This window comes from Falco peregrinus, chromosome 2 (assembly GCF_023634155.1).
Source record: "Falco peregrinus isolate bFalPer1 chromosome 2, bFalPer1.pri, whole genome shotgun sequence".
NCBI lineage: Eukaryota > Metazoa > Chordata > Aves > Falconiformes > Falconidae > Falco > Falco peregrinus.
Window position 1 is genome coordinate 95,362,165 of NC_073722.1, and position 17,446 is coordinate 95,379,610.

The 17,446-nt window shown below is 44.3% G+C and overlaps 2 protein-coding genes across 5 annotated transcripts in view; one reads left to right on the forward strand and one right to left on the reverse strand.

Moving 5' to 3' along the window:
• HVCN1 (hydrogen voltage gated channel 1) lies at window positions 1-6,095 on the forward strand. Of its 2 annotated transcripts, none has more exons than XM_055795933.1 (6): window positions 1-144; window positions 1,651-1,892; window positions 2,402-2,506; window positions 2,974-3,205; window positions 5,288-5,400; window positions 5,744-6,095. In XM_055795933.1, exons 2-6 carry the CDS (start codon window positions 1,686-1,688, stop codon window positions 5,807-5,809), a joined length of 723 nt encoding a protein of 240 aa, XP_055651908.1. In that variant the 5' UTR covers window positions 1-144; window positions 1,651-1,685; the 3' UTR covers window positions 5,810-6,095. The 2 variants fall into 2 exon arrangements, with proteins under 2 accessions (XP_055651908.1, XP_027642834.1); XM_027787033.2 differs by lacking the exon at window positions 1-144 and adding an exon at window positions 240-785.
• The window catches only part of TCTN1 (tectonic family member 1), a 15,832-nt gene continuing 3,792 nt past the window's right edge, over window positions 5,407-17,446 (reverse strand). Inside the window, exons 3-15 of one of the 3 annotated variants that reach the window (XM_055795922.1) lie at window positions 17,148-17,278; window positions 16,238-16,404; window positions 15,745-15,832; window positions 14,817-14,926; window positions 11,783-11,803; window positions 11,217-11,342; window positions 10,503-10,628; window positions 10,033-10,117; window positions 9,560-9,698; window positions 9,108-9,264; window positions 7,886-8,011; window positions 7,413-7,557; window positions 5,407-5,685 (exon numbers count right to left, since the gene is read on the reverse strand). In XM_055795922.1, coding sequence (XP_055651897.1) covers window positions 7,414-7,557; window positions 7,886-8,011; window positions 9,108-9,264; window positions 9,560-9,698; window positions 10,033-10,117; window positions 10,503-10,628; window positions 11,217-11,342; window positions 11,783-11,803; window positions 14,817-14,926; window positions 15,745-15,832; window positions 16,238-16,404; window positions 17,148-17,278 — 1,420 coding nt within the window. In that variant the 3' untranslated portion in view covers window positions 5,407-5,685; window position 7,413. Of the gene's footprint in view, window positions 5,686-6,047; window positions 6,908-7,412; window positions 7,558-7,885; window positions 8,012-9,107; window positions 9,265-9,559; window positions 9,699-10,032; window positions 10,118-10,502; window positions 10,629-11,216; window positions 11,343-11,782; window positions 11,804-14,816; window positions 14,927-15,744; window positions 15,833-16,237; window positions 16,405-17,147; window positions 17,279-17,446 lie in introns of those variants that run through there. The other 2 variants (XM_055795921.1, XM_055795920.1) reach the window with 2 other exon arrangements.

Below are 17,446 nucleotides of genomic sequence, written 5' to 3' on the forward strand. Positions count from 1 at the left end.
ACCCCCCGGGGGCTGGGGCTGCGAGACCCCCCCGGAGCTATCCGGGCGCGGCGGGGCCGGGGGAGGCGGGGCCGGGCCGGGCCGGGGGCGGCCCTGCAGCACCGGGGCAGGCGCAGGGCGGCGGGCGCAGCCGGGACGCGCACGGTACCGGGTACCGGGGCCCGGGGCGGGGGGGAAGGTGGCTTGGCCCGGTGAGCGCCGGCCCGGGGGAGGGGGGGCGCGCCACGTCCTTCCCCTCGGGGGTCCCGCCCGGGTGCGGGGAGGCCGGGCAGCCCCATCCCCCGGCGGCGGCGGGCGCCAGCGAGCCCCGGGCCCGTCCCGCTGCGGCCGGGGGGCTGCACACGGAGGGGGCGGCGCTCCGGGGGCTCCGCTCGGCACCCGGGAGCGGCGGGGGGAAGGTGCTGGCGCTGTGCCCCAGCGGGGGGCTATCTCCATCCCCGACGAGGTCCATGTCCCCTCCAGTAGCCACCGGAGCGGGTCCCAGCGTGGCCCCCCAGCACCCCGCGGCCAAGGAGCCCTCCGGCCAGGCCCACGGCAGCTCCAGCGGGCCAAGAGCTGTGCTGAGCTCCCCGGGTGGCTTTGGCCAAGGACGGATGCACAGACAGCCGGGATGGGATGGGGACGTGGCCGCCGGTGGCCAGAGTGGTTCTCGGCAGGGTTGGCGGCCAGGGAGTCTGGCCAGGTTGCCCAGAGAGGAAGAGCAAGCTGGTGGGGCTGCAAGGGTGCAGATGGAGCCCCTCCTGCCACTGTTCTCCGTGCCGAGCTTCAACTGGGATCATCTGCAGGTTTGGGATGGCTCCTGGCCCTTGCTGGGTGCCTGCGGGGATGGGACAGGATGGCCAAGGGTGAGGTCAGCTCTAGGGGACACAGGGAGGGGATGGGGGAGGACAGCATCGCCCGCCGGCCAGGCTGGGTGCAGGCATCACCTGCTTGGTTAGCCTGCAGAGGCTGAAATAAGGGGGGCCGCTGATGTTAACGAAGGGAAATGGTGGCTGCTCTTCAGCTTGGTGGCCTGGCTGGAGGGCGAGGGTGCCCGTTAGCCTGGGGGCAGCTGGGCTGCAGCTGCAGCCACCTGCAGGGACAGGGCAGCGCTGGGAGCGCAGCGGAGGGTTCATCTCAAACCCACCAAAAGCAGCCTGCCCCAGCGTGGAGGGGATGAGGGACAAAGGGGAGGGCATCACCTGCTTCCAGCTTTTGCCCAATACAACCTCCATCGATCAGTGTCTTAACAGCTTTTTCCATGTGTCCGGAAACACAATGGCTCTTTCCAACAGAAATCAGCAGCTGCCTCCTCTCACATCACAAGATGCGAGATAAGGGCTGGTGTGTTTTTTTTCTCCTGTAATCGATGCTTTGTTTTGAGATGTTTGGAAATACCTCGCGAGGAAGTTCCTCCTTTTAGAGCAGCACCACAGGGTGCAGACAGCACCGAGGAGGCTGGTGGGGGCTCCTTGTCACACCACACCGTGGGAGGTGATGCAAAACAAGCAGCACCACCATTAAGCAATTTCCCGTCAGCAGGGCCCATCCACACTGGCCGTCTCATCTGAACGAAGCGTCACTGTCACGCTTGCTGCAGGGGACCGAGGGAGATTTGGCATTTTTGGTCAGCCTGCAGAGGAGTGGTGACACTTTGCTCTTGTCCTGCAGACGTTGGCAAGGTGATGCCAGCTTGATCCAGAGTCATGTCCAGGTACCTGAAGCACTTCACAGTGGTGGGCGATGACCCCGTGCAGTGGAGCAATGACTATCAGAAATGGGAGGAGGAGGAGGAGGTGGCTGGGGAGAATGGGGAGAAGCAGCCAGATTCGGAGATCAAGCTGGAGCCCACCAGGAGCCGCATCTCCTTCCAGGACATGATGAAAAAGCTCTTCAGTTCCCACAGGTTTCAGGTGAGGCAGAATGAACCCAGGATAAAGGGAGATGGGAGTGAGATTTGGCCAAAAGCGCCTGTGACAGCCAAGCTGATGTGGGATGGAGCTGAAGGCGGGCTGGGAGCAGCACCAAGCTCACGAGCTGAGCTGTCCTGTCGGAAACAAGCCGATCGGCAGCAGGTGCAGATGTTTCCTGAGCGGCGACAAGGCTCGGTGCACGCTTCTTGCGGCACCAGCAGAGGCATGTGCACTCCAGAAGACCCCCCCATGCCAAGCGGTGGGAAGTGGCTGGGTTTGGTGGGGAGCCAGGCGGTTTCGTGTGGGTGAGACTTTGCAGAAATAACCCACTAACCAGGGGCTGCGGGGGTGGGAGTCCTGGATGGGAGCAACAGGAAGCTCCATGAAATAAAACCAGCTGAACTGGGGGTGCAGGGCATTGGGGCACATTTAGCTGAAGGTCACATCGGCTCCTCTTGCTGATCTGTCTGTGCTGGGAGGGTGTTCATGTTGGTTCTTCTCTCTGACAGATCCTGGTTGTTTGCTTGGTCATCCTGGATGCCTTGTTGGTTCTGGGGGAATTGCTTATGGACCTGAAAATCATCCATCCGGACAAATATAATATAACCCCAAAGGTAAAATGCAGAGAAATGTCAACACAAAGTGTGATTTCCCTCTCTGGTGGTTCAAAGCCTGCTGGGTAGGATGACTGGGCAAGGCAGGACCTGGACCTTCAGCCTTGCCGCGCTGGCACTTGCAGGCATACGAAGGTCTTGCAGGGACTTGTGTGACAGCCCCGCAGCATGGGGGGCCAGCCTGGCCTGGCTCGTGCCAGGCTGTGCAGCAGCTTGGTGTTTCCTTGGGCTGTGGCAGAGCTGAATCATGTTCTCCACGCTTCTCCTGGTTGTCTTCACCCCTCGTGATCCGGCTTACCTGAAGCCGCTGGCTGCCACACGCTTGCTTTGCTTGTCCTTCAGAGCAGGAGAATCCCTGTAGAGCCAAATCCGACGTGCCCTTGAGCGGTGGAGGTTCTCCAGCCCTGCCCTGCTCATGTGCATACAGGAGGGTTCCCTGGCCCTAAACTTGCACCGTCTTTTTCCAGGTTTTCCATTACCTCTCCCTTTCCATTTTAACCATCTTCCTGGTTGAGGTGGGGTTTAAAGTCTTTGTCTACCGCTGGGAGTTCTTCCACCACAAGTTTGAAGTGCTGGACGGGATCGTCGTCGTCGTGTCATTCATCCTCGACGTTGTCCTCATTTTCCGGGAGCATGAGTTTGAAGCTGTCGGGCTCCTGATACTCCTGCGGCTGTGGCGGGTGGCCAGGATTATCAATGGTAGGTGTGCATGGCCAGTCAGGAGCTCTCCCTGGTGCATGGGCTGGATTCACTGACCTTGCCTGAATTATCTGGGATCGTGTCTTTGTCCCCTTCTCAAAGCCAACTGTGAGACCCCAGGGTCTTGCTCTTCCAGTGAACATGGAGTTTCACCCATGCGGTTTTCATTGCTGGAGTGTGGCCTTAATTAGGCTGTAATTTCTTTGGAGCAGCAATAATCTGCTGCTTGTGTTGGTATAATGCGTGGGTGATGGGGGCATGGTAGCTGGCCCGGGCTAGTGGAGATGCCCAGCTTTAGCACAGCAGTATCAGGCATGTTCCCCTAAAAACAACCCATAATCTGTTCTTGCATCCCTCTCTCCTGGAGGGAGATGGCTCCCATCTGAAGTTTGCATTGGAGGATCCTTTAGACAATGTTTTAACAGGGGAACAGAGTAAAAATCTGCCTTCCTGAATCTACTTCTATAGCAGAGTAGGTTTTACTGCTCTGATATTCTGCTGTGACTCCATCATCTCCTCCAGGGATGCTGCAGAGGATGTCATGATCTCACTCTGGATCTTTCTTGCTTGAATTCAAAGGGTTTGCTATAAAAAGAGGAATACAGAATGTCCCCAAGTCAGTCTTCACTGACTGCTGTGGTAATTGTAGCTGTTGCAAATGGTTGTAAATTCAGACACTTCTGAAGAAAGCGTAGCTGGAAACATTTTCTTCCTTCTTGGGGAAAGAATTTTGGAATTGAAAAAAATGTGGCAATGAGATTATCCCCAATTTTGGTGGATATCCTGCAGTTTTGGTGGGTGCTCTGTGCTTGATGCAGCTCCATGTCTTGTTAGTTAGGGATAAAAGGAAAGGATAGCTGGGACCATGTCCATCACCTGCAGCCCCTGGCTGCCATTTTGATGGCAGTAGTGGCCAGGAAGAGGGAAGATACGAGAGCAGCTTGTGGCTCTCTAGTTCGGAGTGAAAGTCAGAGAGAAACTGGATTCATGTGCAGCTGCGTGAGCCACGGGAACTTCAGTGCTGTACAGCAGAAAACCAGTGTTGCATTTACAAGTAAATCTCCTTATTCCTGGGTGCTCCTGGTTTTCCCCCTAAGCTTTTCACCAAACAACGACAAAGGGGACAAAGAAAAGCTGCCCCAAGCCGCGGGTATTGTGTGTCTCACTGAGGCACGGTTCACTGCCTTCCGTCACTGTTGATTGATAGGGACCGGGTTTCAGGCAGGTGGGGACCGCCTGATGTTATCAATGCAAATAAGCAGCATCGCTGCTTTGTCTCCAGAGAAATGAACCCCCAAACCCCAAGGCTGCTGCCTGCAGTGCTAGAAGCACAGGCACGCATCAGTGCCTGCCTTTGTGCACATCATTCTGTCGGCAGCTGGAGCAGAGCTCTGTTGGGTAGGAAGAACGTGATGTTCTCGATGCTCTTGTCAAGCTACACACACAAAAAAAAAACCCAAAAAAAACAGTGCGGGGGAAAAAAAAAGCCTTTACTGTGAGTGCTGGGTTCACATATAATAACCTAACAATATTTCAGTGGAGAAGTGACACCTCTGCTGTAAGGAGACGCTGCGTGCCCTTGCTGCAGCTGCACGAGGTAAAGCCTAAGCCTTACGGACCAGATGATGTGCCCTGTCCTGTTCCACCGGGCCGGAGCGATCGGCCATGGGGGTGGACGAGCCCTGTGCCTGCTGTTAAGAGCAAGGCTCCCGACTACATGAAACTGGTTAAAACACAGCCCCTTGTGACAACAAAGTGGCTGGTTACACCCTTACACCACCCCCAGGCTCTGCCAAGGGAGTGAATTCAAATTCAGGATTTGAATGACGGTCTGACTGATTAATTCGGCTCTGAAGCCAGACTGCCTCTTCTCAGCAGAGTATTGGTATCCAGATCCCTGGGGTGGCTAATTTAAAACCCTCCTCATTAAGAAAAGCACTTGGGAAGGGTGGTGGAAGAGGACAGAACCAGAGCTCAAGAGGAACACGTTTAACTGCTCAAATACAGAGCCTGTGTACTGTTAACCTCCTGCTCGTGGCTGTCTTGCATTGTAAAACGAATCCACTGTGAATTGTTTCACAGGAATCATTTTATCGGTAAAGACCCGCTCTGAACAACAAGTGTCCAAGCTAAAGCAAGCAAACCTGAAACTTGCGACAAAGGTTGAACAACTGGAACACAGCTGTGTAGAAAAGGTAAGAAAACACTTGTAATTTAAACAAGGTTTACCTGCTGGCTGCCCCCCAGGACAAGCTGGCCTGGGATCCCTTTTGCAAGGTTGCCACTGCCGGCTTGGTTTCCTCATCAGAAAGTTGTGGGGTAAGCTGGGCTGAGGAACAAGCCCTGCCGCTCCTGCCTGCGCTTCCCTTAGCTGCCTCTCTTGCCAAGGAACGACAGCTACCTCTGTCCTACTTTAGCCAGGTTGTCCTGTTTTACTGCAGCATGAGATAGATTACAGCAGCGGGAAGATCTGTGAGAACCTGGGAAAGTATTTTAAGGTAAGAGCTATATTAATGATTTGACTTTTGTCTCCTACAGGAACAAGAAATTGAGAGGCTTAACAATATATTAAAGCAGCATGGACTCATCAGTGAGCCAAAATAGGAGGCCGGTTTTCCAAGGTGGGAAGTTTGCCCTGGAGAGTGCGGTGTTGAAATCTATCAGTTTGACCTGAAAGGTTTTCCTGTCTCCTTGCTTTCTCTTGTATAGTGTTGTCTATAAACATTTTCTATTTGACCACACTTTGATTAGATCTTGGGATTGCAAAAATAGTTTTATTGGAAAATTAATCATGCATACTCCCTGTAAACATTGATCTCACAAGACCTTTCTTGTACAGCTGTACAGTCACGCAAAATAATTTAATAAAGACACACTTTTGCAAGCTATACATCCACAAAAGTACCACTTATTTTAAATAATTTCATTTTTCTATGATAATGTTCTTTGTTTGCAACACCCTGTAGAAACTTGCAGTTCAAATGAGAAGAACTCAGGCCAAAAAGGTCATTTCTTCTCCACAAGTTGACTGTTCATCATTAGTAAATCTCTTCTTTGCCAACCATTCTTTTCATATTGTTGGTAGTTTCCTCATTTCTGTTGCTGCTTGTGCCACTTTTATTTATATAACATTCACTTCAAAAATACCAACATACCACTCCTTTAGTTGACAATTGAGTCGGCACCAAAATAGAGGCAAACATGTGCCATCTTACGTCAAACAATGCCTTGTTCTCAGCAGCAGATTTGAGTTCTGATACTGCTTTCTCTCATCTCTTCCATTTTAAGTTGTTCATTTGCAGCCCACTGGGCTATGAAATTTTTGTTTCCACAGCTCATAAATCAATACAATGAAAGAAATAGAATATGTAAGAACAGATGCAGGTGAGTGGACTGCTGGGGACAGTTAAGACTCCAGAAAAGCCATTAGAAATTCTGTACTAAAAGAACCAGGCTGGTGTCTGACACAATGGGAACTTTTCCAGGTATTGGAAGGTCCCTGTGGATAGACTATTTTACAGCTGAAGAGTGAGATTCAGTAAGTGGGAATTTTGAAAGGTGTTGACTGTAGTAGGTGTCTCCAATTGATTTCAGCCACAGTCAGCTGGAAGGGTCATTGAACTTTTCTGAAAGTTTAACTTAACTGGATTTTTAAAGAAAAGTAATTAACGAATGGCTTGAAAAAAAAGCTAGTTTATTCATCTACAAAAATAGAGAAAGCAGAGGCCTTATTTAATAGCACGATTACTTTAATTAACAGTTTAGCTCTGCTGTTCACAGATAACGAAGCCTACTTTCCTTTGGAGCTGTACTGTGTCCCTGTGCTCTTCCCTTTCCCTCCTGCCTCCACACTGCTAGGCAGGTAGCTCAGAGTAGCGCTGCTTCCGAGCATCCATGGGAGGCTGGTGGCTGTACCTGTGCTGACTGGCCAGCCAGAGCTACCATCTAGTTCATACTGTAACCTTTTTTCCTCTTGGGAGAGGTATAATTGGGAACTTTCCACTTTATGTGTGTTTAGGAGTGTGTGTGTCTGCCCTAAAGCTTCTGAGAACCCTCACAAGGGCTCACCCCTTCTCTCTTGGCCAATTTTAACCCAGTGCATCTACAACTTAAACTGATGGCCGATCACAGTGACTAGATAAATCTCACTGCTTTAGGAAATGGACTAAAAGGCAGAAATATAGCTTCTTTTTTAATGCATACTTACCTTAGACAAATGGAAAGAAAAAATCAAAGGGTAACTTGACATTAATGGTGGGCCAAGCTTTATAGCCTGGCTCTGCAGGTGAAGAAATATCAGTGAAAACAACAGAACTTGTCATAGGAATAGTCTTTTCCCTTCCTGAGGGAAGCTGCAATGAAAATACAAATGGTCATTAGCTTCAGTCTTCTCTTTATAGGACACATGTATATTCCTTTGTTTGGCCTGGGTAATATTTTCAGTTATTTGTAAAAAGTGGTGTTTTCTTTATATGCAGTTCCATGTTTCTTTTCATGGGTGATGTACAGATTTTTATTGAAGTGTGTTTTGGCAAGCTGCCCACTGTTGTGTTTGAGTTGGAACAGAAACTGTTTGGTGTAATACACTCTAATATGAAGTGCTACCTTTATCTAAAGAGATTAACTGCATCTCTGTCAAGCCATTCTTTTTATCTTAAATCCTGTAATATGATTACATACCTGCTTCAATGTGGTGGTAGTGATTGTAGCTGTAACATTCACTATTCTGGCTTGTGGATTGACTAGGGATCCATATTTAGTCCACTTCACTTCTATTTCAAGCGATACTGGTATTTGGCATGAGCTCTGAAAAGTGTTACAAATTCTCTCACTGTCTGACTTACAAAGAAGCAACCACATTAATTATTCATCATATTAAACTAGCAGAATGCCCCCAGAAAGCTTGCTCCAGGAGGTTACCAGAGCAACTACACCATACTTGTGCCCTGGACTGTGCTGCAGCACAGGTGCTCGCAGCCTTGGCTCAGGGGTGTCCCTACAGTTCCTTCACAGGTGACAAACTGACTCTGTAACTGCACTTCAGGCAGGACTTTGGCTCTTGGTGATAGTGCTGAGGTGGCTCTTTTTAGGAGGAAGACTTATTTAATAATATCACTGGGATAGTAGAAAATCCTTAACTCTGCCACGGCAGAATTTTGAAGCCTACAATCTTAAATATTTTTAGGTATTTCTTCTTGAACTGTGAAGTTTCTAAATCATTCACTGTTCAGTTGCAAAAGCATGCAAGAAACCTATATACAAGCTGTCATTGAGGGGGTGCTGTCATTCAGCTACTGCCAAGCAGCACTGCCTACTGCCAGCAGCGGGGACTGTGCTGCATCAGCAGGAAAAGGGACTCTTACAGAAAATGCTAAGGCTAAATGTAGTGTTTGGGTCACCTGAGTATACTGTGTCTGTGCTTTAAAGGATTCTTGCTTTCTTACTCTAATCTGGCATAAGAGCACCAAGAAGAAACTCTAATTCTGTTGCTTCACTCTTGATCTTTTCTTTCTTACCTATTTTTTTTATTTTTTTATCTTTACTATATTTAACTTTATCTGTTACCTATTTAATCTATTTATCTATTACTTTATTGCGCTTCATCCCATCTGAAGAACAAGACTCTAAACTGTGGCTAGAACTCATTTTGTACCTAACACGCTGTCCTGATCCATAACTGAGGTGCCTGGGCACCAGCTTCATTAAAAGTAAACCCCGTCTTCTACCGCAGGAATGAAACTCCTCATTTCTGAACATTCCAGGAGGACTTCCCTCCAATTTGTTTCTGCATTTATTTTCCCTGTATGTCTGAGAAGCCTAAGCTGATGCTGCAGTACAGGTACAGATCTTGGGAGGGAGGACAGCAAGAGTGAAGGGGTGGTGGTAGTGGTGTAACTTTCACCTGTTCTGAGGTGTGGAGATGAGTTATCGGCACCCAGTCGAGCACATCCTGGGCTTGAGAATTTCCAAATGAGGCCACATATTCAGGGAAGCTCTGTCCCTTCAGTAAATCTAGAAGGGTTTGAGCCAAAGGCTGGCATTTCATAGTTGCTGTAATTCTTCCAGGAAGAAAAAAAAATAAAAAAGGTAAGTTAAAGCAAAATCCATCAATTTGGCACAGTAGTAATTTCTCCTTGCTCTCATACACTGTACAAGCCTTCTGGCTACAGTTGCTAATTTACACAATCTTTTCAAGAGAAAGACCATCGTTAATTAAATGACATTTTTTATAATTAAATGCTCCACTCCCAATACTCCTACAGATGTATACCTGAACAGATCCTAATGGAAAGGGTTGTCAGAGGATTAAAAACACTAAATAAATAAATAACAAAAAAAGAAATACCTTCTTACCGTAACTTACAGCCTGATATCATGTTATAACCAAATAATATTGGGATTCTGGCTCCCTGTGCTGCCAGACAGTCCTGGTGGGATGTACTTTGCAGAATGGTAAGTTGACCGTATTTGTTCATGTTCTGAATGATGCCAGATGTAACACACAGTTAAAGGCAAATTCAATACTTGATATACATCATGAAGAAAGAATCCTTAATCATATCTTTAAAATATATCTGAAAATGCTGTAATAGCTCAAGACTCTTCTTAGATTGTGAAGAGCACTACAGTGTACAATGAAGATCTAAATCTATCTCACTAAAAAATCCCAGGAGACTGCAGTCAGAACTGAGTCATTCGCTCCTTCTAAAACATAGCCAAGAAACCACACTTTTACTTTTGGTAAAGAACCGATAATATTTTATAGATTTGTTTGTGAAGATGGACCAGAACAAGTGCTGCAAACAACATTTCAACAGGGAAAGGATATCCTTGTGGCCGGAAGCCCGCTCTTATAGGCAGTCCAACAACATAACCAGGATTACCACTGAGGGGAACTGGCTTTGTATTGACCTGCAGTGCAAACATACAGTATTAGTTCTTATCTAGTGCTGAAACGTCTGGGAAACACAGAAATATTTCTGTTACTTTAGGATTATTAACCGCCTTGAACAATGACAGTAGTAAGGCTGCTTTGTAAGATTGGAACAGTTCTCTAACATTGGGGCAAGCTTTGCTTTCACTGGATGCAGTTGTACAGAGTCACAAGATGAGTCTTCTAAACATGACAAACAGACTTCGGAGGCCTTTACTGCCCGGTTCTGAAATGCTGCCTCATTTGTGTATCCAGGGCAAGTTATATTTTACCTTACTGCTAACAATTGTTCCAATTCAAGTTTAATAAGTTTTGTAATTAAATGTCTTTCAACAAGTCATCTGTAACATCTCTAGCAGTTACCTGAGTAAAGCTGATTTCAAAGCTCTGCTGTATTGAAAGTACTTCTTTGTTAATTACCCCCAAAACAAAAGAAGCAGCTGCTTCTATTATTTCTCCTGTGTCTGTGTATGTAATGTGATAGCTCACCTGAAAATTAAACATTTTAGATATTAATTAGAGCAAATACATAAGAGTATGAAACTAGAAAATAGGAATTTAAAATTATGCAAATGTTGTTTTCTTTCTTCCTTGCTTAAGAAACATTTAACTACATAGTAGAGATATACTATATCCTCTGGAGGCTGGAGCCTCTTCAAAACTGACTTCTTGATACATCTCTTCTGCTCATCTACTTAAGATTAAAAGGTGAGGTGATGTGCACCATGTACGCCTTTGTCTCTGCCATCACTGTGCCTGAAGTCATCTTCTCCCAAGCATAATGCAGATTCTAAACTCATGCTATTATTTTCTGTTATGTCACAGAAACACAGTAATCATAGCAAAGGGTTTCATCCTGTCTCCATGTTACCTTGCATATAGCTATTATTTTGTTGCAAAACACTCTGTTTTATCCCAAAGTCAGTGTTTTTCCTGTCACGTTTGCTTTGGAGATGTCACAGTATATGGAAACTGTGCAAGGCCTTTCTCACATCTTTGCAATTTGTGAATCAGAAGTGATTTGATGCATACATGCTTTCCATCACACATGAGGAGGAAAAGAACTCTCATACGTACCCCATGAACTATATTTATGCATAGTTCATCCGAAATCATAGGGAGCCTGAGGGCATCGCTACTATTAAGTAAAGTCCGCATTCCATTCAGAGACTGGACAACTATGGACTGGACAGTAATATTAATCTGAAAAAAACAATGTCATTTCTGAATATTGTGTATAATTATTTCTGGCTTTTTCTGCATTATTATATTTGTGACCCTTCCGGGTTCTGCCCCACAGAAACAGCAGTCAATAATCCTCTGAACAACTACTATGTCACATGTATTGTTACATGTGTTGCTGAAGTTCAACAAAAGGTTAAATTTTAAAGTAACTAGACAGTTATTTCCAGAGAGAGAGTTTTATATGAGGGGAATATATGCAGTATAAACATGTGCAGGTAGCATATTATCTTGGAGTTGTTACGTAGCATTACTGATAGCAAACAGCAAACAATAGCATTTTTTTACTGGAAAGATTATGGATAAAGTCCCTGTTCTGATGAACTCAGTGAAAAACTCCCAGTGACTATAACTAAGAATTTTGCTCCCAGCTCTTCCAACTAAGTTAGACAGATACTTACCATGTGACTTGATTTGGGCACCTAGAGAAGAAGAAAAGCACAAATTCAAACAATAGTAAAGGTTATGACCTATTACAAGTAGAAGTCAAGTAAAGCAGTTAAGGCTCAACTTGCTTTGCCTATTTATCATTCCAATAACATTACATTGTGGAAGTGATTGGATATACAGCACAGTATCCACGTAGTGTGAAAATAACTGCTGCTCTTTGTGGCTAGTAGGCAAAATCTTAAAGTCCAGTTATCTTCCTCTAACAGTAACTGCAGATTCTTACTGATTTCCATCAGTTTTCCATCAGGCGTAGCTTCAATTACATTCCAAATAAATACACAACGCATTTAGTAAGTAGTAGATGAATCTAGTGTTTCCCTTGGACACTCTATTTGCAACTCAGAACTAAGAAGAAACACTGGAAAAGTTTACTTGCATCAGAAAGGTGGCCTGAAAAAGGCATCTCAGCATGGCATCAGTGTTACAGTGCATCGTAGCGTTTAACCTACTGAGGGCGTCAGAGAACATGGTTCCTATTGCAGATCTGTGCAAAACCACCTCTAACTATTCAAAGTCTGACAGACTGCTAGTACCCAAAGAAATGAAGAGCTTTTGTTGTCCTGTTCTGACAGTACTGAGTCCACAGTTTCAAGGTCTCAAAACAAATAAGAAGCAAGTACCCTTGTTATACAGCACGTGGCCATGCACACGTGCACAGCTGCCCCACTGAAAAAGTTCCATCCAATTTTCATGAGAAGGCAGAAATGTCAGACCGAGGTCATCAATCAGGCCTGCAACATACTCACACAGAGCACCATCTTGTCAAAAGTTTTATTTTTGTGACTTCCCAATGAGTGTTCAATCCACAATCTTCGGGAAGGGACCAAAAACTGGATTCTGACCCTGAAGCAAGTTCTGCAGAATTATGACAGGATACAGAGACCAGTCTGCTCATCTAATGTCACAGCAGAGAACACACTCCTATGAGCTGGAGACCTGAAGGTGATGCAGGTAAAGTCTGTCACACACTGACACACGTTTATATCAACATCCTGAGGTACAGCTCAGCCATCAGAATTAGCTGTATGAAGAGAAGTGCTTGTAAAGATTAGACTCGCCCTTCAGAGAAGCATACTGTTTCTGACTAAGGCAGAGGGAATGATCACTGCTCCCCAAATTCTATTTATCTGTGATTGGGGTGACTGATCGCGTCAGTCACTGGCAGACAGCACTCCAGCCTCACCGCTGCCTCCCACTGACTCATCTTCCCACCAGCCAGGGAGGGAAGCAGGGACAAGCAGCAGCATGTTGCTTTGGCAGCTACACAGTACATGCTACCCATGGCATAAAGCATCACACAATGAGTATCTTCGTAGAGGCTTCCAAGCGTCCCCAATGCCCCTTGGATCTGCTGGACAGGCCAGGGGAGAGAGCAGAGATTAACTGCAACAATTATCCAGACCTTCGTATCACTCAAGTTGCCCAGCCTGGCAGTATGGGCTTATAATGATGGGATTCTCTGGAAGAACTGGTGTACCAGTCCTCTCTCAGGGGGCTCCCAGCAAGCCTCCCTGGGTTAACATTTCACCATATCTTTTGCTGCCAACTCCACCCACTGCACTGGAAGGGATCCCTGCTCTGCCCTAGGACCACCCTGACCCCAGTATCAAGGCACTTTTCTATTGTCACATTCCATCCTGAGCTCCCTTTGGGAAAGGGAGCTTCCTACAGACAACCTCTGGCATCTATCTATTCAGCCTTCTCCAGCTCTTGCACCTGATCTTTCCTGAATGTCCTATGTACTTTGAACAGAAAGCTGACCTCTCCTAAGCTAGGCCATTGTAACTGGCAAGCAGCACGTGGGTAACGTGTTATGTACTGTTCTAGTGAAAAAGGGGAATTAATCTTTTAATTCAAAAACATTCAGCGGCTTGGAGCCTGTCCTGAGGCACACCTTTTCTGGTTCTGCAGTTACCAAGATCTCTAGTTTTGGGTGCACATGGAAACACTCAAAACCCTTCTGAGGCAGTTTTCTCTACCTCTTCCACAGCAGGACAATCAAAAGCTAATATTCCTGAGCAGCCCTTTGCGGGTTTCAATGACAAGGAAAATGATCCCACCTGTGAGAATGAACTACTTAGTGGGCTTTCCTTTCATGTTGATAGCTTTGGAATCTGTGAGACTGGAAGAGGTCTTTAATCAGTCACTCACGGGCGAGTACTAATGAAACTAATTTAAATAATCACATTAATTAAAAACATTTTAATGGTGGAGAGAATCCTGCTTCTTGATGACCTTCAGCTTCTGAAAGAAGCCATCAGGTTAAGGTACTATGTATTTCAGTTTCAATTTTGCATGCATGATTTCTTTGTCTTCCTGAATATCTGTAAAGAGGATTTATTTATATTTAAGACATCCTCCAGTTAAAAAAGGAATGAAAAAGTATGTTTAGTTGTGAAAAAAACCACAGTGGATTTGGTAGTAGGCTGGATAAAACCAAATTTGCTCTTAGTGGGGTAAAAGGTCATGCTCTTTGAGGAGTGTACGGAAATCTTAGCATTTGCGTGTAACACCTCACTATTAAAACCTGATGCTTCTAAGAAAGGTATAGATAGGCAGAGGATTAAACCTTACAGGTTCTTCTTTAAGTACAAAGGTTTACCAACTCTTTAAAACCCAGACTTCTTATGCACTCTGTTAACAAGCTTCTTGGAAAAGCTTGAACATGCACAAAAGCACAGAAGTGCTGCCACTGTGGTAAGTGCTAGCTCAGTGACACACACTTCTCTCTTACAGAGTATTATTTTTGTTGGCTAAGCAGAAAACAGTAAATGCTTCTGTTACCAAAGCTTGAAGCAAAAACATTTCCAAAGGCTTTCTATACAAAAGTCTGTTGCACAGGGAGATGTTTTTCCCCTACCCACAATTTAAAAATCCAAATAAAACACCATATCCTTTAATAAATACAAGTTACTTAATTTTGTAGATGCAAAAAGATATGTAATATCAATGGTCAGCTATATGACTGTTTCAAACCATACTTACTGCTAAAATGCTGGAGCTGATGTAGAACAGCATGCTAACTGCTTGAATGTTGTCACATTTTTCCACACTTACTGATCTAGTGCATTTTGTAGCCTGGTTTACTAAAAATCCTGTAAAAAAAGTCACAAAGTATTACTGAAGGAAAGTAAAGTCTAACTGTGAAAAGTAGAAATAAGAAACAATATAAGAACCTCAAGTATAAGCAAAAGTAAAATTAAACATAATAACTATTGCAGATAAGGTGTTACATAAGCTATAGAATGACACTTAAGTTCTCCAGAAATGCTATGAGACAAAATATTACTTCTTAACAATAGAAGCTTAATAAAAGCTAGAAGATTTATTACTTCATTTTTGAGATCTCATAAGATTTTTTTCTTTCACCAGAGACTTCAGTTTTCCTATGGTCATCATCACGATTTTTATGATACCATATTTAATAATAACAGTGAGGTTTGGAAAATGCAGGTGTGTGGGTTTGGCTGCTTCCCCCCCCCACCTCCCCACCAATGTTCAGGAAACCTTGTGAAAGGTTATAACATAGAGCTCAAGCCTGCAGCCAAAGGGACATCTTACAAAGGCTGTCTGCTTAGGTCTTGCTTTGTGTCATACCCTCTTCGCTCATGGTGACACCTTTGTACTATTTTATTAAACCAATTATGCCAAATCAGATGTTTTATTGTTGGATAAACAACCCATTAACAAGATTCTCAAGGATTACACATCTAACTTTGAATGTTTAATATAGATGCAACACAACTTCCAATCTATGTCTAAAAACACCCCAGAGAAACAGAAGCTATTTGAAAGACACGAACTTTTATGTGAATTTACATTTGTGTGTGTGCCAATTTACTGCCTGATTATGCTCAAGTCAGAGCAGTATACTCTAAAACAAATAAACTGGAATTCAAATGCATTTTCCAACCTGCAGGATTTGCATCAGAGCACCAAGAAGAGACAACCGGACTAGGCAGTCTTAGAAATGCATCCACTGTCTGTATAGGAACACCATACTGCCAAATAAAACAACATATTCAAGTATATAAGGGTGTTTCAGTTTTAGAGCATTTGTATTAACAATAAATCTGAATAAAATTGGTATTTATTTCCACAATATCTGTCAATACCGTCTTTGTGCATCAATTTTTAAGCCACTGCTAACAGCTTGATGTTTATGATAGCAAAAAGCTACTTACTTTTCAAAGATCCTAAAAAACTAGTTCACTTTTTAAGTAAGCTAATATAAAATGCTACAGTTCTTACTTATACATTTCTATATTTAAAGACCAAAATAAAGTTTGTGTTTTCCAGAAAAAAACGCATTTTTTCAAAAGCAGATGCAAACAATGCTCACTTGTCCTTCTATGGAATAATCTAATAGAACAATCTAATACTAATTGAATCAGATAACTATTTACCTCATATCTGTAAGTTTCATTTACATCAGAAGGATTTTGAGCGTCTGTGTTCATATTCCAGTTGTCAAGCTCAGCACTGAAAGCAGCACTTCCAAACCGTTTAAGCAATTGATCAAAATTTTCAGAAGTAGGCATTTCAGGGGAACTGAAGGAAAGTGCTTGTTCATCTGTCAAAACATTTTGAAGAATGAGGTGACTTTTAGGATAAAAGATGCAGAAACAGTATTTAGTAACAATTTTTCCTTCTGGAGTTGTCAAAAACTCAGTGATAAAAAAATACTAACACAGCTTTTCTTTAAGAGAAAGCTTTCTCTTTTCTTTAAGAGAAAGCTTAGGCAGTATCTTAATTCATCACTTCAGCCAGATGCATGAAAGCACAAACTTAAAACTTAAGAAAAGGGTAAGCCCCTTGCTTTCAAAATCATGGTTTCAACAGCATATGTTTCAAAACAAAGACATGTCAATTCATATCTACAGTGTCCATGCTAAGTATTCAGATGACAACTGCAGTGTCATAATTTAAGAGGACATGGTACTGATCGCTTCTTATTTCCCTGCAGGTCACTTCAGAGCTGGGCATAAAGAATTTTTACCACTGGTGACTACAACACAGTTACAGCAACAGATTGGGAAGGAGTCAATTTCCCATGAGACAAGTTTAGATCTAATTTATTTGGGATGCTAAATTCTTTAAAAAATCTAAAAAATAGTATTTTTTTTCAACAGAGACTGAGTTAGAATATGAGATGTTTTAACTCCATAGCTTCACAAGTGAAAGGATCACAACACAAGGACTGTAACCATACAGAATAACCAGTTTTCTGACAGGTTTAGTTACTTCTAATTCTAGTTTCTGGTACCTTACAATAGCAACACCACAACACTTAATGTTGACAACAACTCCACTTACAGTTTGTAGCATGAATGCAGAAGACACTGGGATTGACTTGGTCAATTAATTTAAATATCCTTTCTGGTGGATTTGCTTCAACATCAAGTGAATATACAGCAGCTTTCTGACTACACAGACGGCTGTCACCTCTGCAAACAACAATAATAATAACAACAAAATCAATGATCCCTTAGAAGTTAGTGTTGACCATATTTAAAGTTCCTTTCATGTATTGAGGCAGCATCAAAAAAAGCATGAAAGGGATTACACTTTTTTGTACAATTTGTATAACAATCGTGCCTCCTTATATTGTTTTA